This window comes from Fringilla coelebs (assembly GCF_963513975.1).
Source record: "Fringilla coelebs genome assembly, chromosome: 2".
Classification (NCBI taxonomy): Eukaryota; Metazoa; Chordata; class Aves; order Passeriformes; family Fringillidae; genus Fringilla; species Fringilla coelebs.
Window position 1 is genome coordinate 8,987,728 of NC_140029.1, and position 26,827 is coordinate 9,014,554.

Sequence of the window (26,827 nt, forward strand, 5' to 3'; positions counted from 1 at the left end):
GGCAAAATGCAGCAATTTCTGCAAAGAAGCTGTATAAGTTTCATCATGTGGTGCCCCTGGTGCTTGCTTAGGGAAAAAAAAAAAAAAAGAATATTCACTTCTTTAGCCAAAATTCTGCTTGGGGAATGAAGATCTAGGGGAGATAGGCACAGAATGAACCGGTTCCTTCTGGCTGTCTCTCTTTCTGCATCCAGGTCCATGGAAACAGCTCTATTCCAATTCCACAGCAACATCCCCCTGCACCAGCCCACAGGAATGTCATGCAGGAGGATAATGCTCACAATTCTCTATATTTTTGGTGTCACACAGGAGTGGGATTTGGAGGTTGGCTGGAGAACAGAAACAGGAGCCAGGGTGCCCAGGAGATGCCGACAGCCAAGGCGAACTGCAGCACTCCACACACACTTCCTGAGACCAGCAATTTAATTTTATGTCTGTCATATTGCTGCCTTTCCAAACAGAACTTTCCAAACAACATTAAGAGTGGTAAGATAAAAAGCAATTCTTTAATGAAAGCTTTCAGGTGCACGAAAATGGCTCTGTGCATGCGTGATACGGGATTTCTACAATTTTTCTAAAGTTAATTTATTAGTACATCTAGCAGGTACATCCAGTCAGAGATCAGTTGCCCCAGTAACCCCACCCTTGTGTCTGCACCTCTGGAGCTGGTCCAGGGGATTTTTTTGTCCTATATGTTGTTATGTCTCTCAAATACTGGTGAAAAACAAAATGTCCTTGTTAGAAATTCCCTTCTTGAGAATAAGACTAAACAGAATTTCAAGAATGTGTTAGAAAGGGTTAGCTTATTGTCCTAAAATGTGAGAGAGGGCAGGAAAAGCACTAGAAACTATACAACAATATATTGAAAATCTACAAAGCCACAAATACATGAAAAAGCTAAAAATCTTTAGGCATCAATATCACACAGTGCAAGCCCACCACACCTGCACTTAGACTGTACCATGCCTGTGCTGCTGGTAGATCCAACCCTTAAGGTACAACCTTAGAATGCTTTCCATGATGCTGATCCCCAAAAAGGAGGGTCAGCTTGGAGCATCCAGATGAAAAGCAGCTTCTGCAATGGTGTTTATTGTCTTGAACATTTTCAGAACTGTAATGTAATATTATACAGCTAACTATATGGTTTTATTAAAAAAATCACTCATTGCCTTGGTCCTTTCTGAAGAAGATCTATGTGTTTGCAGACCAGAATATTCTGCTGATGAGGAATATTTTTCTCCTGGCAGGAATCCAAGCATCAAAATGTGGGTTTTTGTAGCTGTGGTGAGTAATCTGTCAGCAGGGAAACCATGACAGCCTAGAGGAGGAAGAGAGGAAAAAATCCAATCACATTGGAAACAGATACTCCATAAAAATAAATAAGGGGGAAATATTTTCCAGCTCTGAAGCCTTGTGTTGAAAGTTATTATCCTGACAAAAATGGTACACTTAGATTTATTTGCTAGAATTTCTTATGATGAATCAGGCAAGAACTGAAAATCAGTTAGGATGTTCTGTATTGTAGCTGATAGATTTTCTCAGTGTGGACAAAATATATTAATGGACAGCTTAGGAGCAATTCACACAAGCATTTAGATCAAATGCTGAGGCCTTTTTGGCATGTTGTGATGTATTCTCTGCTGCTTCTAGGAGATGCTGTAGGTACCCAGGCATCACATGGGCTGGTTTGTGGATTCCAGCACTTTCCATTAGCATCAGTGAGAGCCACACTAGAACACGGACTCTGAAATTTCTCCCAGTTTAGCTGCACTTTATGTAGTGAAACATGGAAAATCCTCACTGAGTTAAGAGTGTGCCATCCACTGCTGCTGCCCTGCTGCCCAGCCTTAGGCACAGCTGTGAAGTGGCAGTGATTTAGTCAGCTAAATGAAATGTGGTGTGGCAGCAGCTCTGCTGTCCCTCCCATGCCTGTGCTCACAACAAAGCCCACGCCTGCCTGACCTTGACAAGGCTTTACCTGGTTCTTTACCTGGTGCTGTGATTTCACAGCAAGGTCTGACTGCACATTGTTATTCTGGCCCAGCACTGGGCTCGTGAGGGTTCTCCAGGGGCTATGGTCTTGCTGCCTGTCCTTCCTTTCCACTCATCACTGCCAGGTGTGGAAACCCAGGGCACTGGGAATATTTCTCTGTCTGCTCTGGGGTGCCCTGACCCCCAAGGGAGCGCTGACTTTGACCCTCATTCATGGAGAAAGTTTCCCAGACTTCAAGATAGACTAGAATCCGCTAAAGTGAGAAATAGATCATAGAGAGTAGTGTAGGTGTATCACTTGGTGAGAAATTTAGGTTTTGGGATTTTTAGTATGTTGTGGATGGAAGCAAGATGGAGGCTTTGGGTGGAGGCAGGTTGTTCTTCTCTACCTTCTTCTTCCTTCTTCTTCATGGGTTTGGTGATGTTTTGTAACTGGGCAGAAAAGTCCTCATTGTGGGCTTTGAGGGATCAGTTAGTGAGTTAAAAGGGAAAATAACCTAGGTGTCCTTTCTTAATTGGACAGTTTAGTCTTGAAAGACCTTGTAACAAGAGATTGCTGGCCATTTTGTGCCTTCTAATGAAAAGCTGCTGAACTCACAGCAGTGAGACTGCTTTACTGATAAGAAATAATAAACACCTGAGTCTGAACATAAACTACTGTCTCAAGTGCCTTCAATCCAAACCCAGAGAAACTGATGGCCAGGGCCAGCCAGGCACACAGAGGTGCCTGAATTACAGCTGTGCAGCCCCTCAGTGCTGCACTCAGCCCTGCTTGCATCTCCAGCTGAGCAAATAATCTATTCTTCAGTTTGCTCTCTGTGCTACAAGTGGTAGAAAATACTACATAAATAAGACCGTACATACATTATTTTTATAAGTTGATAAAAAACAAAGATGACATTTTCCTTTCAACCCCCCAGCCCCCCCCCAAAAATGTGCATCTGGAATCCAAAGTAAAGGGCTTATTTTCTTTTTAAAAAAATAATATTTAGGACAATTAGAAACATTGCAAAATTAAAACAAAAAATCCAAGCATTTTGTTGAATTTTAAGGACAAAACCATGAATTTAAGACAAATTTGTTAGTAATTTTGACTGTGTCCAATGGATGAGGTTTTAGCAAACCCAACACTAAACCCCTTATTTATTCATTTCGAGCACATCTAGACTTCATCTCAGAACTATGACAATGCAATCTCTGTTTTCCTTTTCACCTCTGAAAGTTTTCACTAGCTTTTGTCAGCTTGGTGGATCTAAAGCCAAAAATAAATAATAGGCTACTGAGATCTGGCAGTAATTTCCTGAAATTCCAGGAATGCTGAGAGGGGAGTTATGGTTTATATTAAATGCCAAGTGTCCCCTCATGGTTCCCGTGATCACACAGCATCACACACACAATTACTTCTCAGGATCTTTCAAATCTTTGCTCTTCCAGCATTTACTCAGGGAAAGTTCCCATTGGTGTCAGCAGCAGCTTTTCCTGAGAGAAAATAACTGGCTTTAAGTGTTTGGGAAACTGCAGTTTCTAAAACCAGACCCTGGGACCTCAGCAGTTAACATGTTTTAATTGAGAAGTTGAGTTAATCATTAGAGTAAATCCAGTGATTTAATTACCAAAAAAAAGTGGCAGTTTATATTGTAGATGTCACTTAGTGATAAAACCTGGGTCAAGCAACAGCAGAATATCACCAAAATAGACCACATTTGTGCCCAGAAGTATTTGTGCTACTAATGTCGACTATAGTCAAAATTGTGATGTGCTCTGGGGTAAATTTGAAACATATGTTTTAACATTCACTATTTATTGTGGAACCAGGTTGAATTCAAACCTGTTATGTAAGGCAGAACAGAATTGACCCTAACCTCCAAATAATGTTATCTTCTTTTCTGTTTTTTCTTACCATAATTGTCCATTTTCTGTTTTCAGCCTCCTGGAAGACCAATGACTGTGGAGAATAAAATACTTCATCATCAACTTCTTCAGGCTTTCTGGGTAAACAGTGTAAAAAAGTCCAGTTGGAAGCAGCAGATTTTGCAGTCTGTAGATTAAAAAGCACATAAAATACAGGCATATGTGAGGACATTACTAAAATCCTTAACTAGTTAAAAGGTTAACAAATTTTATATTAACTCGCACTCTGGTTACTTGGATGATGAACTCAGAAGAATTCCACAGACTTCAAAAGAATTCCTCATCTGTGAATAAGATGGGAATATCTCCATGCAAGTCTGTAAGAGTTCAGTGCTGACTTCACAAAAGTCAAAAAGTCACTCCAATTTCTCTGGGTTTAGAAGTGGAGTGAAAACCCCTCTGCTGCACATGTTCTGGAGCTGGATCTCATTGGGAAGCTCTGAAAGAGGCCAAGCCATGTGGAGTGTATGACATAAACTTTTTTATCAGTGAGTTTTCTAAGTTGGAGGGAGGTTTGCATGTGGCTTTTCCATGCCTCCACTTAAAATCCCCCCAAAATCATGCTTGGTTGATGTTGATTCTTATAAATGCAAAGTGTAAAAATGTAAGTAAAACCCAAAATCTCAGTTTTTACCTGCATTGTAATCTGATAACCTTGAAAGGCCTTTAGTCTTTCTTTCTTCTCCTCCTCTTGTCCCATGCTTATCCATGTGTCTGTGACTAAGACATTGGCACTGTCTGCAGCTTCCAAAGGGTCTGTGGTGAGAAGTAACTTGGTGCCATACTAAAGGTAATAAAATAAGGAAGATATCTAAGACAAGGAACTTAATTTATAATGAAAATAAACTCTATCCAAACTATTCTACTTGGCTGTTTCTTAGGCTCCTACCTCTTTGGAGTTCTGTTCAGTTATTTTAGTTATCCTGAGGTCTGGTTCAAAACCCTGACAAAAGAGATGATGGGTTAGACATCATGGAACATGTGTAAAATCTTCACTAATTAATAAGAATGGTTAGAAAAATACTTATTGAACCATTGGCCATGGAAGAAGAATACCTTTCAGAACTGTAAAACTTGAGGAAACTATGATGATTTTGTTGAAAGTTTATTTTGGAGATAAAGTGTTGAAAAGTATTCTAAAAACATAAGGAAAATGTATTTCAACAATTACAGACAAATGCATATACAACATTTAATTTTTTTGTTCTAAACTGATTTTTAAAAATATTTTCTATTGTATTACAATGCAACATTCTAAAATGCTGCACCACCAATTTACATGAAATGAGAGGCAACACTTCCACCTATCTGAAACAGGCTTTTTTTTTCTTTTAATGGAGAGTACATTGGATGGCTTTAAAAGGCTTTATCTGATGGAACTGTGATCCTCCATGATTTATACTCCTGTCATGTATTCCCATTTCTGATGCTGGACTCAGAAGAATCAATCCTGCTTTGCATCCCAATAACTGGATTTTGTACCTTGTCTCTGAAAACAGGTGCTCAAGATAGATGCAGGCACCTCCAGCTGGGCCCTTGAGCAATGCCTGAGTGTTTGAGACAAGCCTGGGTGCAGTTTGCCTTCCTTTCTCCACGGGTTTGCTGTTTCTTACCCTGGGAGTGGCAATCCTCAGGTGCATTCCCAGCTTTGCTGCGCTCATCATGAAGGAGTGCAGGACGTTGTTTCCATCCCCGATCCAGGCCATGGTGAGCCCCTTCAGCCCTCCATAGTGCTCCTGCCAAAGCAATCACAAGCCCTGGGGTTACATTCCAGAGGAGCTGAGCAGGCTGATGGACAGGAGGGAACGATCAGAAAGGTCTGTGCAAAGGCAGCTGGCTGCCTTCAAGCGCTGCCTGCATGGAGCACACCTGGAATTGCTGCTCCTACAGGATGGTCATGGAAGGAAAGCCCCCCTGTCATACAAGAAGGGCCAAGTGCTGCTGCTTCCCCTGGAGAAGGACACACTGGCACATGTGAGAAGGACACACTGGCACATGTGAGAAGGACACACTGGCACATGTGCCACGTGGTGAAGTTCAGGCTGAGATTCAGCAGCAGACACAAAATGATTTTAGCATCACTGATGTATAGCTGTTCTTTGGGCCTCATAGACATCAGTGAATGTTAGAAATTATTAATTTAGAGACAGTCCTAATGCCTGGAATGGAACTCCTTCCAGCTTTTCCCCAGATTGTGAAAATATCCCTTTTGAGGTTTGCTCTGGCTTGGTTGCCTCTGCACTCTGTTCCCTGTGGCCATGGCAGTGGCCAGGTCCTGGGAGTGCATCTTCACCCCCAGCTGCACAGGACAGCAAAGAGCAGCACTCTGAAAGCAGCTGTGCCACTCATGGTCTGCAGCATTTGGTCTCTGTTGTTCAGCCAAAGAGTGCAGGGATTTTTTAAAAAATGTGGATTACCCAAACGTGAAACAGCATTCCAGAGTGAACTGTGGCATTGCCTGATGGCACTTACAGCCTGGCCATGTGCAGTTACTCTGTCCCTCCACCCCAAGCAGATAAGCCCTAAGGAGGAACAAGAGCAACAGGGGTTACATACTTCCAGAGCAGGACAATTTGAGGCTCCTTAATGAGCCTTGTTTTAAATATGCATGTTTATAGGCACTTAAGCTGATACCAAAATTTTTGCAAAGACATAACCAGATTCTCCTATAAGCCTGCTCTGTAAAACTCTATCTCGTGACTTGAAACAATTTCTGGAGAGCCCTTTATTCTTAGTTCAAATCTGGGCCATGCTACAATTGCATTGTAGTAGCTGGAAGCCAGACCGTGTTTCAACACTTTGTGTGACATGATTCGATGTTGTCAGAGAGGATAAGTATCCACATTGTACTAAGTGGAAACCTTGCAGGCAGTTGCAGAAAAGATGCCAAAAGACTGGACAGGAAAAGAGCTGGGACCACCCCCTCCTCTCCTGGCAGCAGCTTCTCCTAAACAAATAGTTTGTGAAGTTGTTCTGGAACAAAGTTATTAGCATTTCTTTCAGTGACCACAATTTTGAGTCAAAAATAGTAGTACTTGAAAATTGAATGACATTAAAGTGCTGTAAATATCTAAACTGGATAGAGCCCTAGACTGTTCCTGTTCAGGTTTAAGGGCTAAAACTATGGTATTGCAAAAACATTCATTTTTCAGTCAAAGATTGTTAACAGCAGGCTCATTGGCAGAGGTTGGATGCAAGGGCATTTACAGGAGAACAAATCAGGACTTTGTGGACATAGAAGTTATTTCAGTATAACCATTCTGCAGGTCTCCAAGGATCTTTCTAAGTCCTTCCACATCTCCTAGCAATGGTGCTCCTAGGAGAAGGCCAAACATTTATTTAAGGTGTTGTTTCCATTTAGAGCTTAGTGATAGCTGAGACCAGAACCCACAGCCAGAAGCAAGTGAGACAGTCCTGAGTTCTTTTCATCTCACTGTTTAAAAATAGACATCTCAGCCTTAATACTCAAAGCATTGACTAGAGTCACAAATACACTGCTATGTTAAACAACTTCACCTTACTGCCAGCTGCTACTCTGAATTAAAAGAAGCACAGTGCATACTAAGTGCTTTCCTCTGTTTTCCCAAGCTACTGGCTGTTACAGATAAAATATGGAGTACTGGACGTGTCTGTATAATGATCCCTGATATGCAGTGCAAATTGCAAACCACATCTGCAGTGACTACTGTGTAGAGTGGACATAGATGAACTGATTTTCATGAAGATGTTTTGCTAATGGAAAGAGTTATAGCAAGGCAGAATCAAGCTGTGTGTATGCCAGTGAAGCCTGTTTTGTATCCTGTGCTAGGCTTTATGCTGCCACTGGTGCACTGCTGCTGTAATTCAAACCTCTTCATCTAAAGCCAGATCACTGTGACTGTACTGCTTATAAGCAAACACCCCCTCAGCTTCCAGCAAAGATGAGGTGACTGTGTTGGTCAGAACCAGAAAGCTTGGAGGTAATACAAAAGCTACAGTAAATGAGACACTCTCCCACTCACTCCCTCTTTTATAGTATGTGCTTACACAATCACACAGGTGAAATCCTGCTAAAAGTGTTCTGCCATGATAGTAAGACTCTAAATTAAATGAGAGCCTTTACAATACCTGTTGATCACCAGAACCTCTGAAGAAATTTCCCCTTTGCATTCCTCCCCAGTTTTTACAAATTATGTCATATTGATGTGGGATTTAATCCTGCATGGGTGTTCTGGAGTTTCACTCTACATTTGGAACATGACTCCTAGTAAAGCCACACAAAAAAATAACACATTTTGAAAGTCTAGAGCCCTTCTCCCTTATGAAGCCTCTTCAGCAAACTAGTAATTGCTGCTGTAGTGCCATAAAACTTGCCTGTGTTATTTTCATGAAAAATCCCAGCTAAATAAGTAATACCAATTTTACATTCAATTTTCTCACCCTCATGTTGCTTTTACAATGCTTCATTCTGTTCTTATCCATGGCTGCAGTGTATCAGTGTAGGAAACTCTGCGTAAAAATAAGTCTGCTCGGTGATTTGACCCTGCTGTATGTGTGGAGAAGACTGGGTTAACTAATTAGGACATTTGTGTCTGCCTCTGCCTGGACTTGCTTCCAGCGAGACTGAAACTCTGACACCATTATAGATTAATTCTGAAATGTTTGACCACAACTGTCATAACAGCCCTCAATTAAAACAAGCTTTTGAATAATGAATCAATAATCTGTCAAATTTTAAAATGGAATGCCAGGGACTAATCAAAGCTTTAGCCCTTTGGGAGACAGTGCAATCCAGTAAATGAGAAATGGGGCAAACTTGGATCTTCTGGTTCTCCAACTCGACTTAGGGCAGATGCTGGGCCAGTTATCTTTCTTATTTCCATGCTGGTTTTGGTCATGGTTATTGATACAGTATATTTTAGAGGTTCTGGACAGGTCTTAGTTGGGATTTCTAATTGTTAGAATAATAAGGATGATGATGGTGATGAATTTGAAAATTGTAATAATTTGAGGTCTTGGAATCACAGAACAAGGAGAATTTAAGAATGTATTGCAGCCCTTTTCTAGCTGGGCAGCATTGTTTGTTATGCTGTTTAAAAAGAAATCACCAATGTATTTCTTATGCCAACCGTTGCTTTCTGAAAAAGAAAATTCCCCCCAGACCAGTGACATAAAAAGCTAGTGGCATATGGATCCACTCTAATTACCAGTCTGGCCATCCTGCAGCCAGCCACAAGTGAGCTGATTTGGCCAGTGACATTAATATCAATTGAATCAATGTCAATACCCGGGCTGTCTCTGGAATACAGATTGTGTGATGCTGCCCTCCAGCCACGCTGAGCAGAGCAGAAGCTGAGCCAAGCTCCTGCCCAGGACACTGAGAGGCACTGGGTGGATTCAGCCTGTGGCTGTTAAAGAACAAGCAGGGGAGTTAAGGGGCTCAGTGTGTGCTCACAAACTCACAGTCTTTAAAGGCCAAATCCCCAAATCCTCAAAAATGGGTTCTTTACGTGTTTGCAACCATTTTGAGTGGGTTATAACTCAAGCACACTCCATTCAACACAACCTTTAAGAAGGAAGATAGTGTATATATAGGCTAAGAAAAACATTTTTCTTGGCTTAATAGAGGGCATTAACCCTGAGCACAATATTTAAGGTCAGGGCCAGCTTAGACTTCAAACACATGAGAGAATCCAGGCTGGTCAAGAAGAAGGCACTGGGCAGGAAGATGCTGAAGCTGAGGAATCTCACCCCAATATCCATAACAGAACCACACTGCATGATCTGAAAAGAACATTTCCAGGATGAGAATTTGCCCTGAATACAGAATGAGAATTGACAGCCCTGAAAATAAACCAGCTGCATTGTTTGGGGGATGCAATGGACCATACTAAAATAACAATAATAAAATGAACCTGTGAAAAGGGAATAGAAGCTATAAGCAAGAAAACATTTTTTCAAAACAAACCATGCAATTATGTAGTTTCAGAGCAAAGAGAAAGTTCTTGAGGAGGCACACAACAAAATTAATAGGATATAGAAAATAGAAGGAGAAAAATGTGCTAAGCATGAAGAGGGCCAGAGTGCATATAGAATTGCACTGGAAAACAGAAAAGAAAAAAAAAGAAAATAAAAAAGTACATTTTGGGTATGTGACAGCAGGGAGGAACAGATCCAGGCAGGAAAATATTTATGGGGATAGGGAAGAGACATTTTTTAAGGAGAAATAAACTGCACAAAATCTGTAGTTACATTTAAATATTAGGCTAGTTGTCTGTGTCACTACTGTAGTTTGCATATATGTATAAATCAAACAAATTACCTTTGCATTGCACAGAAACAGCCTAAATGTTATGTATGGTCTTTCAACTCATTTAAAGAATCAGTGGTACCATTCCACATCCCTGTATTAATCTTCTTCCAGACAGTACTTGGATGACATCTTGCTGAAAACCCCATAAGAAATTGACTGGGGTAAGTGGCAACCAGACCCTGTGGCTCACACCTCTTCAAGAGTTCATCTCACCTGGTATGGTTCATGATATGATTAAAACAGTGTTTCATTACATTCCACTCCAGCCTTCTCCAACTCTCTGTACAGTGCAAAGAGGAAAAAAAGGGAGCAGAGGAACAGAAAGGGAGAGTTCAGGCAGTGCCATCACCCACAGGGAGCTGCTGAGAGCTCTCCCCTGTCTGCCCCTCTCTCCTCCTTTCTCTCTGCATGAGAAAGCAGGAATGGAAAGTGAGTCAGCAAACAGCAGTGCAACATGCCCTTGCACAGCAGGGTGGCCACCCAGCTGCCCTATAAAGATCTCCTGACAAATTTTGGGCTAAGGAACATGCTGGAAAGAGTCAGGGAGAGATGGGCAGATGGAAGAAATGGTGCTCTGCTTATTGCGCTGAGTGTGAAAGTGCTGCAAATTTTGAAAAACCTTCCGTGTCCATATAAAAGCTGAGCCATTCCTTGTGATCTCTGTAAGTGCTCACTTTGTCATGACACCTCTCCACATCAAATATGGCTTTTGTTTGAGCACCAACTGCTATGGACCTGTTTCTTCATCACCAAAGATATTCTCCCTAGTGTTTGGTGCAGCAAAACAGCTGTTGGTGCTGCCCTTGGAATTCAAGCCAGGAAAAAGTGCAGCCTGGGCTCATATTCACCTGGAGCTTCTGCCACAGCTGCCCTATGCAAGGATGCAATGGAGGAGCAGTGGGTGATCAACAGGGCATGTTGTCATCCTGCAGATTTCCTCAGGCTTCCCCTTAAGATCAGTGCAGAAAGAGATGCATCCAGAAGGTGACTGGGATGCTCACTGGACTCTCTTCATTAGCTGGAGGTGGAGTACAGGGCAGCAGCACTGTGAGCCCGGGTGCTGGAGTCAGTGGCCGAGATAAAACCACGTTTAGGGGCAGAGATATCCATGGCTGCGTGGGCTGAGAGCCACAGATTGCTCTGAAGAATGTTACTCACAAGTGATAAAATGCTCATTTATAAGGTGTTTCCAAAACATAACACCCCACAAAACACAACCAGAAGATTCTCCTGACTTATGTTTGCACACAGTGTTTACAACAAAATGATGACATTCTCATTACAGCCTACTGTTTCTTATGCAATTTGAACATTGAGTCTGGCTCAATGTGATCTCACAAATCTCCCTTATCCTGAGATCTGTCAGCATTTTAGTCTCAAGTTCACCAGTTTTAGCTGGTCTCTTCACCATGAATATAAAAAAAAATTACAAAAGAATACTTAAAATAAAGAAGTGATTTTCACCAAACATGAGTCTTCCAGTATTTAAGGGCTAAAGCATGAATAATTTAATATTACTCTCACTTGATCTTTACCACACACTGAATGTCCCATAGCAAAGTCCCCAACAACTGAGAAACATAGCTGAATAAATCAGAAAATTATTCTGCCCTACTCTTTTCAAGCAGTGTGGTTTTTATTCCTTCAGAAAGTAAACAAGGTCAGAGGAGTTCATCATCATTGTCAACCAGCCCTGCAGTATATTAATCTTTTTTATAAGCCAGATCCTCAACTGATTGTAAAACCACATAGTCCTTCTGTTCACAGATAAACATCTGGTATTCTGTGTATAAAATATTATCCTGTTGTCAGATCCACTGTTACATTAGATAAAAAATAAAAAATACAATCTCTTACAACTGTTCTTTGATGTGAGAAAAGTTTAAACTGGTTACAGTGCCTGACCACTAAGCATTTGTACTGGTGATATTAACTGGCTTTTCAAAATAAATTTGTTCAACCAATTTCCTAATACATAAATAGTGATTCCTTTTAAGATGTCCACAGATTAGGAAGGAATCAAGAGCAAACTAGTGAGTGTTTTTAAGCCAACGGAAAAAATCTGCTGGCTTTGCCTGAGCCAGATTCTCATCTTTGTCTTAGTATGTACACCCCTCTGTACATTCTTTGAATTGCAGACCAATTCCAATGAAATACCTAATTTTTTGCTTAACTTCAATCCCACTACAGCTGATAGGACTATGTAATTGTTTTAAATTAAACAGGTCCTTAATTATATTGCTGTATGAAGATCTCCTTAAACAACAAGTGCTACATAATTGCTACTTTGAAAAACCTAGGGATAAATAGATTTGAAGATGACTTCCCTAAATACTTACTAAGAATTAGAAAAAAAAAAAAAAGTTTATTTTTTTACCTGGAGAGTTAGGTAATCAGCTAAAATCTGAAGAGGATGGTATAAATCAGACAATCCATTGATTATTGGGATCGTGGCTTCTTTTGCCATTAGGTCCAGATCATTATGGTTATAAACTCGAGCCAAGATTGCATTTGTCATGCTGGACAGCACCCTAGAGATGGCAGAAAATACTCAAGTCAAACATAATAAATATACCCCTCTTGCACTCTTCACCATGCAACACATAAATATTAATGAGAAATGGTAATGAATCAATATTTTTCAGCTATCTGAATAATTTATCATGCCTGCAGAACAGACTCAAATGTAGTCGTTTAACAAGCTGCTAATAAGTAAGAAGTTTCACTTCCTAACACTACTATAGTAAGTAAATGAAAACTGCTGCTCTATTTTATATTCTTTTCTCTTTAGCATTTCATTGTAGATGGATCATTGATACATATTAAGCTCTCTGAACTAAGATAAGAGATTGTGTGATACTGTAACAGCTGAAGAATTTGATAACCTCAGAAGAGATAAGGTGTATTTTTTTTCAGTCTTTTAGCAAAGAACAAATGTAGCATTGACGGAATATTATAGACTCTGCAGGGTAGCCTGACTTTGTGAGAGTCAGCAATACAGATCTGTCTTAGATTACCACAATTGTTTACTGATCTTAATAAACACAGAAACAGAACAGGCTGGGATTGTTGGTCTGCTTTCTCCTGCCTACACACCTGTGTATTGACTCACAGGGTATCAGCATTCAAGTAATACCCAAATTTCAGACTCAGAGCCAGGGAAGGGGTTGCAGAAGCCCCTGTGCCACTCTGGCACTAACTTCATTTCCTTAAGTGTGAAAGACACAGGGATTAGCATAGTATACTCTGAAATTTTTAGATAAATTAAATATGGATTGGAGCTCTTAATTTTTCTGCATTTCTGTGTTTTAATCAGGCCCTGAAGCCTGACTTTGAAGTAGCGTTTTGTGTGTTTTCATGTTATCTGAAATAGGACCTTAAAACAAAACAAGGGAGGACTGAATTAGAAATATGTGGAAAAAATCCTTGCAGTATCTGCCTTCCTGATTAGCCATGGCAAATTCTTGCATCTCCTCTTGTGGAAATAAGGCTGTTAGTACCATCATCAGCAAGGTCTCCTGATGAAGTCAGTTATAAGTATTTTCTACTGACACCAGACATTCCTCACACAAGCAAAGCTCTCATAAAATGTTACAAGATTACCTGTAGAGCTCTCTCTGAAGAAAAGACTGTCAATAGAAGCTACAGATGAAAAGGAGGAACTGAACAAGGTATTTACTGATTACAAAGTACTGGAACAGTTACTGTTGGTACCATTATTTCTTCTTAGCTCACCAGTTCCTTTCTCAGGGGGAAACCTGTTTTGTTCTCAACTGGTCATCAGGGATGTGATACATGGTTCCTTTTGTTAGCCATCTCACTGGTGGACACCCTAAACAAGACACAGCTAGTCCCCACCAGTCAGGGGAAGGGGGCAATCACATTGGGAAATTGCTCATTTTCCTTATAGCTTTTTTTTTTTTTTTTTAGGATGTCAGCTCAGCTGATTTCTATCTGACACAGCTGATCAAGAAATTAAAGATGGTTCCTTCATAGGGTATGCCATTAGGGAAAATTCAGTCATAATCACCAACTAGTGAAAACTGCTGGATTTTCATCTTTAGTCTGTTGGAAGTAGATTTCAGGTTTATTAGACACCTACCAGCAGGACATCAGAGAGTCCTTCTGCCATCATTTCTAGATGTCATGTTTTACAGTAGGAAAATCAGCTGTAAACTGGCTTTATTCTTTGTGAAACCAAACTGAAACTAAACTTGGGGGGAAAAAACCACAAATAACCCTCACCTATAGGTCTGTGTTTATGGGGGAATGATTAAGTCTCCAGTAATTTAATCAATTTAAAGGAAATTGTGTAAGGCTGGAATTGCATAGGGAAAAAAAAAAAGTCCTGAATATATAAGAGTCTTATCAAAGGTGAAGTTTTGGAAGCTGAGGGCTGTAAGCACAAGTTCATCAGGTGACAACATTTAATGTTCTTATTTTATCAACTACTAGGTCTTTCTCTCTTTTCATTCCTTTTCAAAACCATGAGACTATAAACTTCAAAATCCCAGTGCCTGGAAATATGTTATATTGGAACATCGCTGCATATCTCTCTTTTCAAAGTAATTTTTATTTCTACAGAGAAAACCTGACATTTTTTCCCTCAACTGTATCCTCTGAGGAATCCTAAATGAAACACAGAGTATGCCTTTTTGGTATGGCAGACCTTTGAATTTGAAAATGGGGTATTTGCATATGTTTTGTATAGAATACTGCAATGCAAGGTAGTTTTGCTTTTTTTTTGACAGTTTATATCCATTCAAAAGCTTTAAACTTCTCACAAAACTACTTCACTTTCACTCATAGTCTCACAGGGACAGACAATGGATGTGTTCTCAGCAAAATAAACCTGTTCCCCATAAATGCAGAGATTAATGCCCTAATAATTCCAGTGGACTGGTTAAATCACCCTATGAGCTCTTCAGGGCTGCCACTGAACCTGATGGCCACTGAGCTTTAGTGATGCCCAGTGGAACTGCTCTGCAGTGGGAAATACAGACACAGTACTTATATTTCATTTCAGGTAATAGATCAGACATGTTAAACAGCACTGAAAGGCTCAGAGCTCCTTAATGGGTGGTAACTTTTTGCCACAGTGTCAGCATAAATGTAAATGTCTTGTGAAGCATGGAGGAACTGATTTATGAGCAGGTAATAAGTCACTAAAAATATGTCCATAACAGCAATGCTTTCAACCCTTACCTGCAGCAGTTCTAATAAAACCTGTGACTTTTATGGATCTGTGCCCCTTTTGCTTTAAGTCTCAATCTCAAGTACTTCAAAGGCTTTCAGAGGCCCAGACACATACCTGTAAATATTTGAAATACCCCCTGGGTCTGCTACAGGCATTCTTTTTTCTATTCTTACATTATCTGAATCAGGTTGGGATGTCATCTTTCATTCAGAAGAAGCACCAAGGAATTAAAACTCCAGTTGTTCTTTTGGGTAAAATACTCAGCCTTGATTATGCAGTCAGTAGTATTTCTGCTAATGACAGCAGGAGTGGAGCAGAGCACTGGGACTGTAAGGATTTGGGAAAAGCCCCCTGTCCACTGTAGCAGGTGAGAGCTGTGACTGACCAGAGGAGCAAAATCCCCAGGTAAGAGTCATAAATAGAGGCTTGTGCTAGAAGAGCAAGCAGTGACAGACAAAAGGGGACTGAAGGTTTGCTTGGAAGTGGCTATTGTAGGAACTTTATCCACAGAATGGGGATGGTTTCAGAATGGCTGGAAGGTTTACTTGCTTCTATTTATTGCCTTGTTTCTTGTAGTTTTTTGTCTGTTTTTTTTTTCTTTTTTTTTTTCTTGTGCAAACAAAGGCCATTCAGGATGCTGTAAACAAAAGATTTAATGTCCCTTTACTGCACATTTAGGAAGAAGAAGAAATGAAAGCTAGCCTATATTAAGCATATCTGGTTTTGTGTCAGATTTGCTGTAGGGTTGGCATCTGACTGGCAGAGAGGCTCCAGGTGACAGTCCTGCATGGCTGGTGGGGCAATGCTTGAGTGGTTATTACAGGGAAGTGCTTTGGAAGGGCCCTGACTTCATCCTTACCCTTCCTGAAGGTTTGGCTGCTGGGGTTTACAGCCAGCTTTGCAGTAGAGCAGATGAGGGCTGCAAGGTGATCAGAGGGAGGGAGCACCTTGCCTACAAGGAAAGGCTGAGAGAACTGGCATTTTTCAGCCTGGAACAGAGAAGGCTCCAGACTGACCAAATTGCAGCCCTCCAGTACCTGAACAGAGCCCACAAAAAAGATGGAGAGGGACTATTTAGGGACTTCAAACTGACAGAGAGTAGGTTTAGATGATATTAGGAAAAATTCTTGACTGTGAGGATGGTGAGGCCTGTGTTTAAAGCCATGCTGGATGGGACTCTGAACAACCTGGTCCAGTGAAAAGTGTCCTTGTCCATGACAGGGGGGTTGGAACAAGAGGATATTTAAAGTCTCTTCCAACCCAAAATATTCTATGATTCTGTTGTTGCAACTCACTTTCTGGCAGATTTATGTGTCTAGCAGAGAGTGAGAGTAAAGTACTTCCAGGCCTCAAGGGACTGATTTTTACTTTCTACTATCAACACCATATGTCTTCCATTTCAGTAGTAAAAAAAACAAGGAAGGAAAATTTAGAATGTTCAAATGTTTGATCTCTTTTCTTTAGTTTTTGTTGGATGTCATCACAGAGAACAGCCACACAGTTCTCAAACAGTGGTATTCAACAAGAGAGCTGTGGTGCTCAGCAAAGGCAATGGAACCCATCTGCCTGATTTGCACATTTTGAATTGAGCCTGGTGACCTTGACACTGCATATATTTCACCAGAACAAAAAGGACCACTCAGACACTGCTAACCTTCCAACAGCTGGGCCTGACTGAATTGACCTGGGCTGCAAAAGGGCTGCCTAGAAAGCAGGATAAGGCTAAGGCTGGATGAAACTTTAATAGCTGGCATGCTGTGGAGAACAGCAGGAGCAACACATGACTTCATGTTCTGCCAGCTTTCTGCAACATCAGAGGCTGTAGAAAACCTCTGAGCTCAGGTCCTCCCTGCCACAGCAATGGAGACAGCCCCTGCATGTGGGACTGGGCATGACTGACATCTTCCAGGGATGCCATTGAGGGAAGGGAGCCACAGCCCAGCCTCCACAGCAGTCCTGGCAGTGGGTACAGCTGGGAAGAAGGGTGCAGGAAATCTGAAACTGGCTACAAAGTGTTGGTCCAGCTTCATGCTGCTGAAAGGCCCTCAGTGCCACCCTGTCACAATGGGGATGCCACTTCAGCAGGCTAAGGCCCACCAGCAGCTGGCATAACAAACATAAATTGTATCTTTGCTTTTTGGTTTTGCTCCAAGGGCAGCAGAACCAGAAGGTTTGACTCTTTTTAGAATATATGTGCTGTCATCAGTGGAATTACATGACTACTGAGGTTCATAAATTGTTCCATTTGTAAATGTAGCTCTAATTAACACTCTATATGCCAAAATAATTCTGTGTGGGAAGTGTAGGATAGCTTGAGAGGATGGAATAAAGGCTTACTGAGCTACAGATTCTCTGAGCTGATCTGTAAATATTTAAGAAATTTGGACTAGTTTCTGACATTTTCCAGAATGAAAATATCATCTTCCAAAATTCCGTAAGACAGGTGTCAGCCCAATCAACAACCAAATGCAGTGACCAATCATTTTACCAACCTTGCTGTATCTGTGAGACTCTCATTAGTGCCCAGATGTATATCTTGTGTTGTAAGGAAGGAAGCATGTCCTCCAAGGAGAGCAAATCCTACAGCGCGGAAAAATTAAAAAAAAAAAAACCAAACAAGAAATTAAACACCAGCGCTTCATATTTACAGCCAGGATTCAAAATCTTCTTGATATAAAATACATTTATAAAAATAAAAGTTGAAGTCATCAGGATATCAAAATGTTAAGATGATTAGCATTTGACACACAAAATTTCAAATAAATGTGCTTTGGAATAAACCCACTCAAATGTATTTGTTACTGAAATCCTTAGACATGAGCTCCTATCTGTGATCACAGGAACAGTGAGTCAAGTTCCAGGGCTACACATTGCCACAAGCATCACTGTTGCTCCCTGTTAAGAGCCAGGTAATCCATTCATCATGCTGCATTTCTGCTTCATGGGACTTTGCATCCTAGAAGGACCATCCAAGTCACCTGGTGCACTTCCACATCCTTGCAAGGATCAGCACTGTCTTTCATGTAAAGTCACTCAGATGGGAAAACCCTCCTCACACACTGTAACAAACTTGAATTTGTTCTCAAATGACCAAGTGCCTTAAAAATGATAATGTGAGACAGAGAAGAGGAAAGGTCTCAGGCCCTGCCAGCATCCCTCTACCTTGCAATAATTAGGAATTTGCAATAATTAGGAATTTGCACAGAGGTCCAAAGGACTGGATGGATTAGGTATGAAGATTAAAATCTACTCCTGAGCAGGAAACCATGGAAAGATTTGAGCATCATTTAAGAGTAGAAAACACTCTGGGAAACTTCAAAGGTGTCTGAAGAGTGTTTTGGATGAAGATAAATTACATGTTAAAGGCAACTCTCAGGTTCTCTGCTGCTTTATTTTAATGGCACCACCAGCAGAAAGTTATCACAAACAACCATCCGACACAGACAGGGAAGAAAATATTGTCTTTTCACCAACATCTGAGTCTCTTTGCCTGGTTTAAGTCTGAGGCCTCTTTCAACTGAGTCTGAGTGTAAAGTCCCTCATGGGACAATTTATATCCATCGCTCCCACACATTGGGAGGATGGGGCCTGATGGGGCTGTTTTATGAACTGTCACAGACAGTTTAGCATAATCCTAGCACGGGACACAAGGTCCCACAGCTGGGGATGTACAAAGTGTAGGATTTGAACTGGGCTGTATGTAGCCCTTGTAGGTATTTTCTGTGTGATAAGAACAACTCCCTTTCAGTAGAGATTTTCTGCAGGCAGATCCTGCCCTGTCACTAGCATTTCTGTTGGAGGAAATTTCCAGAGAATGTTAGTATGGACATACCAGCCTTGTTGAGACAGCACTGTGGGGGCATGGGTCTTTTATTGTGACAAAAATCTAGAAAGAAGCCCATCTTTATATTTCCAGGCAGAGAAAGGCTGCACACAGCACAGAAGAGTAGAGACCCCCACTTTGTTTACCAAACTATGATGTCGTGGAGATGCTGATGAATTTCGTTCTGTTAGAAAAGAACAACTTAAAAAGAGAGAAAAAAAGAGTGGAAAAGGAAGAAAAAACTAGAAGAAAAGGTCAAAAACTGCTCAAGCTGGCTGTATCCATTAGATGGCACTGCTGACAGATCCAGCACTGCAGCTTTAGCATGGTGGTTGTACAGGTCTGCCAAGGATTAAAAATTTCATCCCACAGCTACTCTTTAAAAGAAGATTAATCCAGGACTGAACACTGAAAACTTTCACAGATAAACCCAGCAGGTATAGGCAGCAGGTCTGGGCCCCACATCTGGGCTTACACAGAGCAAACCTAATTAACTTCCATCTCCTGCCAGCAGCAGGGTTGAGGGGAGGTCTTCTGCTTTGCATCAGTTCAGCCAGCCTCTGGACTTAAAAATACAATAGATAAAACAATACTGGCAAATCATTGTCTTTGGACTGCCTCAATTTCCTTAAATTTCAGAATAAAAGTAATGATGCTCCAGGTCCCACCTGAAGGGCAAATTTCTGCCCCCCTAACCAGTGTACACTCATTTTATTGAATGGGCCCTTTTAAATTGCTTGTTGTTTTCATTAAGGGTTGCTCCAAATCTCAACAATATTACAAGTCACACAGAGCAAACTTTTAAGAATGAAGCACCATTTATTCTACTGTTACTATTTTCACCTCTCCTCTGCAGCTCAGACACAAACACTGTATTTAAAGGACAGTGTATACAAACTACACATTACAGCCTGTTTATTCAGTGCAAAGTTTTAAGCCAAGACCTCACGGATGAACTGACATTAGCAGTGACTTTTCCTTCCCAAATTCTTGTGGATTTTTTTGGAGTCATTTACAATTATGTCAGTTATTTATTCTTGCAAGTTCTACACAATATAGCAGCTCTGCATTTTAGGATTCTAAATGCATACACTTTGGTGGATGATTTACAGTCCAGGCATGCTCCAATGGACATGTTCTGTTTTCTGGAAATGATGCCCAGGTAAAAAAACTGGAATCTGAACATTCATTCAGAATTGCCAGACGTCAGGCAGCCCAGTCAGAGCTGCCACCTGGAGTCTGTGTACATAGCAGAGCCCTGATGTGTTGGGCTTTCTGCTCATGAACTGGCCATCTGTGCAGGGCCTGGGAACATATTTCCATACAAAACTTTCCATCTGGAAATAAAGGAGCTCTGTGCTCTAGCTTTGTATATAGTCGCAGGGACAGAATCTTTATCAGATTCTTTCATCCAGACTACCAGTAGAAAATGAAAAAAAATGATGACTTTTGAAGGTATGCAGGCACCAGTTCAGCAAATAAACATTAGAGTGCTGTGTTAAACTGGGAGATCTAATCCTTTGTTGTCACAACCTGGTCATATCCAAGGCCACATGCTAAATATTTACATGAATTGTGATATCTTCAATAAACTGCTACATGTTCATACTGCAAATCCAGAACAGATTATTACCTCATGTCCGTACTGCTCACTACTGTTAGTTTTCAAAATACACAGTTTCAAGCCTCAGGCTGTGGCACATTATTGACCCCACTTATGCAGACTCTTTCAGACAGGACATGAGTGAAATCTCCATCCCAGGCTGTCCGTGCTGCATGGGGCAAGGGGACCAAAATGAATCCTGTAGTTCACAGGTTGGCTACACAGTTCTGGAGCTGTCACCAGGAGACACACATGTCTTCTCAGACTCAAAGGAAGGATCTTTTTCAGAATTTCAAGACATATGGATTTGCATTTATTAATTTCCTCATTGCCTGCCTGGACTTACAAAATAGAAAGCATTTTTCCATTTAGACTGATAACAAAGAACTCTCCTAGGCAGCAATTGCAGAACATCCTTAAAGCAGAAGCTAAAAACTGATAAGCAGTTTTAAAAAGTTATTTTGAAGCTACCCTTTTAAGTGAAGAGCAAATTGAGAGTGCATTTGGGCCCTCTGTAATGAGGCCAAGCTAAATAACAGCTACTTCAACAGAAAACAGACCCTGTACCATGTAATACCATCCCCACTACTTTAGTTCATGTGCTACAGTGCTACAATGCAATTATTTCTGTGACTCTGTGTAGCAGTCTTCAGGCATGGCCATCATGTTCCTCTAACTCCACTGTGTAGGAGGAGTGAGTTGGGAGTAATTCCACTAAAGCCAGTGGCACTAAAGCTCTGTAAGGCTCTTAAGATCTTGTATATTCCAGTGCACAACAAGAGAAGGTAGGCTGAGCTTTCCTACCTGCCCTGCTTCCTCTCTATTTCTGCCATGTGAAATATTGTCTGCATTTAGTGTCTGTGAAATGGTTGGATTTATTTATGACTTATTCACTGAAACATAACTGCAGCTGTATATTTTAAGAGCAACAGTGACAATCAGATTATTTTACTTCAAAGCTATAACAAAAACAGGGCATTCAACTTGTGCCATGCCTGAGGATGTTTATTTTACAAGTAATATATGACCATGTGAATAGTTCTGTTTTCAAAAAGTACACAAAATTTTATGCAGAATGGGTATGGGATTCTGACTGTGAAGAGCTGACTTTTCTAGTGTAATAGCAGATATGTCACATTTTCCAATAAAATAGCCAGTGATAGAAATAAATCTCCTAGGCTTACAGAACTGGATTTACTTTGCTACTACTCTATGGAAGTTACTTCTAGTTCTGCATTAAACTTTCAACATCACTACTTATCTTAGAAATTGTAAAATTATATGGGTTTCAGAAATACACATTAGGACAAGATTAAAGAGGTAATTAATTATACCCCAAGGAGAAGTATCTTATTCAGTACAGTTACAATGTCATTAGAATAAAACAGTTCAGAGAAACAGGATGCTGGAAAACTTTAAATATCAACTGATCTATTACAATGCATCATAACTTAATGTTTTGATAATCTTCAATTGATCTGGACAACTGGGAGAAATGCAAAAAGGTCACCCCTAAGTTACAGGAGAACCCAGAGAATACAGGCTAAGCTGCCTCCCCTCAATCCATGGGAAAGTGATGAAGCAACCAAGCCTGGAAACCATTTCTATGCAGATTAAGGACAAGAAAATTGTCAGGAATAGTCAGCATGGCTTCACCAAGAAGAAGTCATGCTTGAGCAGCTTGATCAACCTCTGTCATTCTACGACTAGCCTGGTAGATGATGGGAGGGCCTGGACTTCATTGTGTCCATCGACAGTGTCTCCCATGAGATCCTCCTAGCCAAGCTGAGGATGCCTGGCTGGATGAGCAGAGCATGGCATGGGTTCAGAACTGTCCAAATGTCCAGGTCTGAGAGTGGTGGCCACCAGCAAAAAGTCCAGTTGGGGGCCAGTGACCAGCAGTACCCTCAGGGTCCATTTGTGTCCAGTCCTGTTTAACACCTGTGTTAAGGGTCTCGCAGACTGAGTGTGGTTTCAGCAATTCTGCCGTTGACACAAAACAGGGAGGAGTGGCTAGTACATCATAGGGTCATGCTGCTGTCCTGAGGGATCTTGACAGGCTGGAAAAATGGTCTGACAGGAGCCCCATGAAGTTCAGCAAGGAGAGATGCAAAGTCCTGCACCTGAGGAAGAACAGCCCCTGCACCAGGATGTGATGGGGGCAGAAAAGGACTTGGGGGTCCTGGTGGACAGCAAATTGAACATGATCCAGCAGGGTGTGTACCTTTCCAGCAAGGGTGGTGAATGGTGTACTGGACTGCACCACACAAATACTGCCAGGAGGTGAAGGAAGATGATCTTTCCTCTTTGTACAGCACCGGTGACCTCGAGAGTCTGGATTTGGGGTCCTCAGTATGAGAAACATGGACATATGGGATACAGTTGGGATGTCCATGCTAACAAAGGGTTACAGAGATGGCTGAGGGACTGAAGCATATTTCATATGAGAAGAAAAGCTGAGAGAGCTGGGAAAGCACAGCCTAGAGAACAGAAGGTTCAGGGGTAATATTGCTAGTGTATGAAAGCACCTGAAGGGAGGAGGCAAAGAAGACAGAGCCAGGTGTTTATCAATAGTGCAATGGGCACAAACTGGGAAGATCCCTCTGAATAGTCAATTCTGTTTACTGAAAAGCTGACTAAGTGATGGCATAGGTTGCCACAGAAGACTGTGGAATCTTCATCCTTGGAGATATTCAAAAGGCTTCTGGACATGGTCCTGGACAACTGGCTCTAAAAGACCCTGCTTGAGCAGGTGATTGGACCACATAACCTTCAGAGATTTCTTCCAACTTCAACCATTCTGTTTATTTATTTTTCAATAATGTCATTCTTTATAGGCATAGGGACAGTAGGAATTCTGAAAAGACTTCCATGATGTCAGCATGTCCCAACAAACTCCTAGATACTGCACAAAGATTTTGTAATCGGTGCTTTCCAAGTCTCTGCTCTGTAATGAAATGCACTGATTTAGCTCTTCCTGAGGGTTGCAAAGTTTGTTTAGATTAATCTCATCCCCAGGACCTTGCCCTACAAGTGACCTCTCTCAAGTTATTGAAGGGGCAACTCTTGGGAAGAGCTATTTGAGATGACTCAGGAACTTTATAAATAAACACTTCAATCCACTGCAATTGTCCACTTTCATTAGACATTAGAAAATTGTATTAAATTATCTTGTTTAGCTAAAAGGAACACATGTGGCTCCACGTTTGTTTTGAGTTAGAAACTCCACGGAGGAAATCATTAAAAAAGCAGCTGAAATGTATAGAGTTTTTGTGGACAGAAAAAACTTGAGTCTGCTTTTGAAGCAAACTCTTAGGCTTAATAGACTTAAGACCAATTAACTGAAGGTGTGAAGTTAATGCACAGAAGCTAAACTGCATTAAACTCTCTTGTGGAAGCTCTCAGAAATAAATTTCACTGGAGCTTAATTCTCCCTTAGATGAATTTATGTGCATTAACTCCCATCCTTAAGTTAATTCATTTGAACTTTCCTGAGCTCTCCCCTTACATAAGCCTTGAAAAGCCAAGGACTAAGCAGTGTTTCCCTCAGAATACAGAAGAATGAAGGATAAACAGATCCAGAGAATTCATTACCTGGCCATACACCAGGATGGCAGGAAACAAGAAACTGGACTAAAAACTCAGGAATTAAAAGGTGGGTGGTCTTCACAGAGAGGGAATGTACATTGGTAAGTCCTCATTATCAGGAGAAAACAGAAAGCAACAACATGTTTGCTTAAAGAGCAGGATCAGCAGGCAAATGGCTGTGCCAGACAGTACAAAGGCAAATTCAGAAATGCTTGCAGTTAACGTATCTCCTTTTTACTTCCATTATTTTTACCTTCTCTCTTACAACTTGTAAAGAAATGTGAATACTCAACAGGTTTCCTGTTCCTTCACTAGGAAGAAGTGAGGGATGCTGGGTCAACTTAAATGAAAGAAGAGCAAGTTCTTCCTTGATGCATCACCAGTTCAGAGTTATTTCTTGCTATGAATCAAGAAATGGATCAATCAATGTATTGATGAGTGATTTATTTCAGCAGTGCCATTGAATTCAGAACAACCATGTAAATAAAGATACCATAGGTACATGTTTCAGTGTTTGCAGGACTGTAACCTAAAAGAAAAATGTTCCAGTGCCTGATATGATTAGGCTAATATCCTTGAGTCTCCATTAAGTTATCTTCCCCTGTAGGTAATCATGTTAATTTTTCCCTGAATTTATATCAAGGCATTACTGTGATTCCCAGTCTAAGCACTTATTTTGAATTGTAACAATGGTAATGCATATTACATTAGAAAAATATTTATTAGAGCTTGCAAAAAATTAAATTTGTGATGCTTACTGAAGTAGATGTTAGGAAATGTAAATCTTGCCAGTACAGCTGGGAGCTTACACTAGAAATGCTTATTTCTGCCTGTTACTTTATTACTGATCTACCATGTTTTGGAAGATTTTGACAAAATTTCAGTGACCAAAGCCATGTGCTTGTGAAATTAATATGCAAGGTGAAACACAAACCGCTACCATTCTTTTCTTATTTTTGCTTTCAAAGTTTAGGTTTCTCCTGAGTAGAAATTTCTAAATGCAAAATTATGCAGTATTTTTCAGTACATACTCAAGGTATACAGTTTCATATAAAGTCACACTGTGCCATTGCTCAGACCTACCTGTTTCTGCAGATAATCTTGTTCTTGTGCTTCTCTTCTCAAAAATCATGGCCAAAGATTTGCCTTGCATCAAAGGCAAATACTGAGACATGAAAAATGAAGTTATTTCAATTTTATAATTCTTATAGTCTTTAAAGTATGAAATACTTTAAAATATTTAATTTACCATTAGAAAAGTTGCAAAAGTGGGGTTTATTACCTGTGGTTTTGTTCTCCTGCCCTTCAATAAATTTATCAGCAGTGGAAAGGTTAAAGGCAAAGAAGTAATTCTAGGCCCAAAAGCAACTGCATTTTGGCACTCAATTTTAGCCAGCATTAAGGAGAATTCAGATACTAATTTAATCTCATGCAGGGAAGTGCCTTCTATTTCCTACATTTGGTGCTGCACGTATACTGTGTGTGGATGGATGGGGTTAGCTGACAACAGGGAGCTAGCTGCACAAACCTGTTTAACCTTTCCACTCACAAAGTCCTCTGAAGTGTTTGAAGAGTATCTCTGGATACTTTGCAGGAAGGTTCTTTGATTTGCAGCACATGATTTCCAGTATTTAAGAGCTCAGGAGATTTTGTTTAGGACAAGAAAGCTGAAAGGCTTTTTCAAAATACCCTTCAGAACAGTATTTATTTCAACATCTGAGGGACCTAAATGACAGTTAAATCATTTTACCTCTCCTTCATGCTTTATCCTTTGTTTCAAATCTGATGCCATCCACAGCAAGTACTTCAATTCATCAGCTGTGTAGTTCTGCAGAGTAAGGAGGTCCCGACCTTTCAGATCAACATTCATTTGAGCTGGTGTCCCATACCTGTGTCAAAAGAGCAAAAAACGTGTGATTTTTTGCCATTCAGTGCTAAATTATATATATTCAGTGCTAAATTATATATATAAGCACCTGAAATCTCTCCCACTCCCCTCACATGACCCAGCTGGATCATCCTGATAGACTGTGTTAATTAGTTTAAATAACTCCTGTCAGACCAGCACCACATGTCACTATGCACTATATCCATGGCCACTGTAACAATGTTTCAAATTGTGTTATAAAATGTATTTTAGATGTTATTTCTTCTGTCTTCTGAGATGCATATGGCAACTGTGTGCTTCCTGTCAAATAAAGGCATTCAGAACCTGGAAAAATGACTTATGTGCAGACCCCAAAGGTGCCCTTTCTGGGAACAGAACAACAGAAATGGATCTTGCTGCTGTTTCCCCCTCCTTTTTGCTGTGTGCAGGAGTAGACACTTGCCACATTCCAATCCCATGCTCACAAAAGGTGGCATTTCTATAAATGTGTATGAAATCTCTTCATTACAGTGGGGAAAAGGGTAAAAAAGCCC

At 40.7% G+C, this 26,827-nt stretch overlaps 1 protein-coding gene across 1 annotated transcript; it reads right to left on the minus strand.

The window, feature by feature from the left end:
* Positions 1-1,258: 1,258 nt before the first annotated feature.
* On the minus strand, positions 1,259-26,276 carry OTC (ornithine transcarbamylase; the record flags this gene model as incomplete). The annotated part of the gene is made up of 9 exons (XM_084226815.1): positions 1,259-1,318; positions 3,893-4,030; positions 4,538-4,687; positions 4,793-4,846; positions 5,517-5,639; positions 12,573-12,726; positions 17,885-17,972; positions 25,490-25,571; positions 26,157-26,276. 9 exons carry the CDS (start codon positions 26,274-26,276, stop codon positions 1,259-1,261), a joined length of 969 nt encoding a protein of 322 aa, XP_084082941.1.
* Positions 26,277-26,827: the final 551 nt, after the last annotated feature.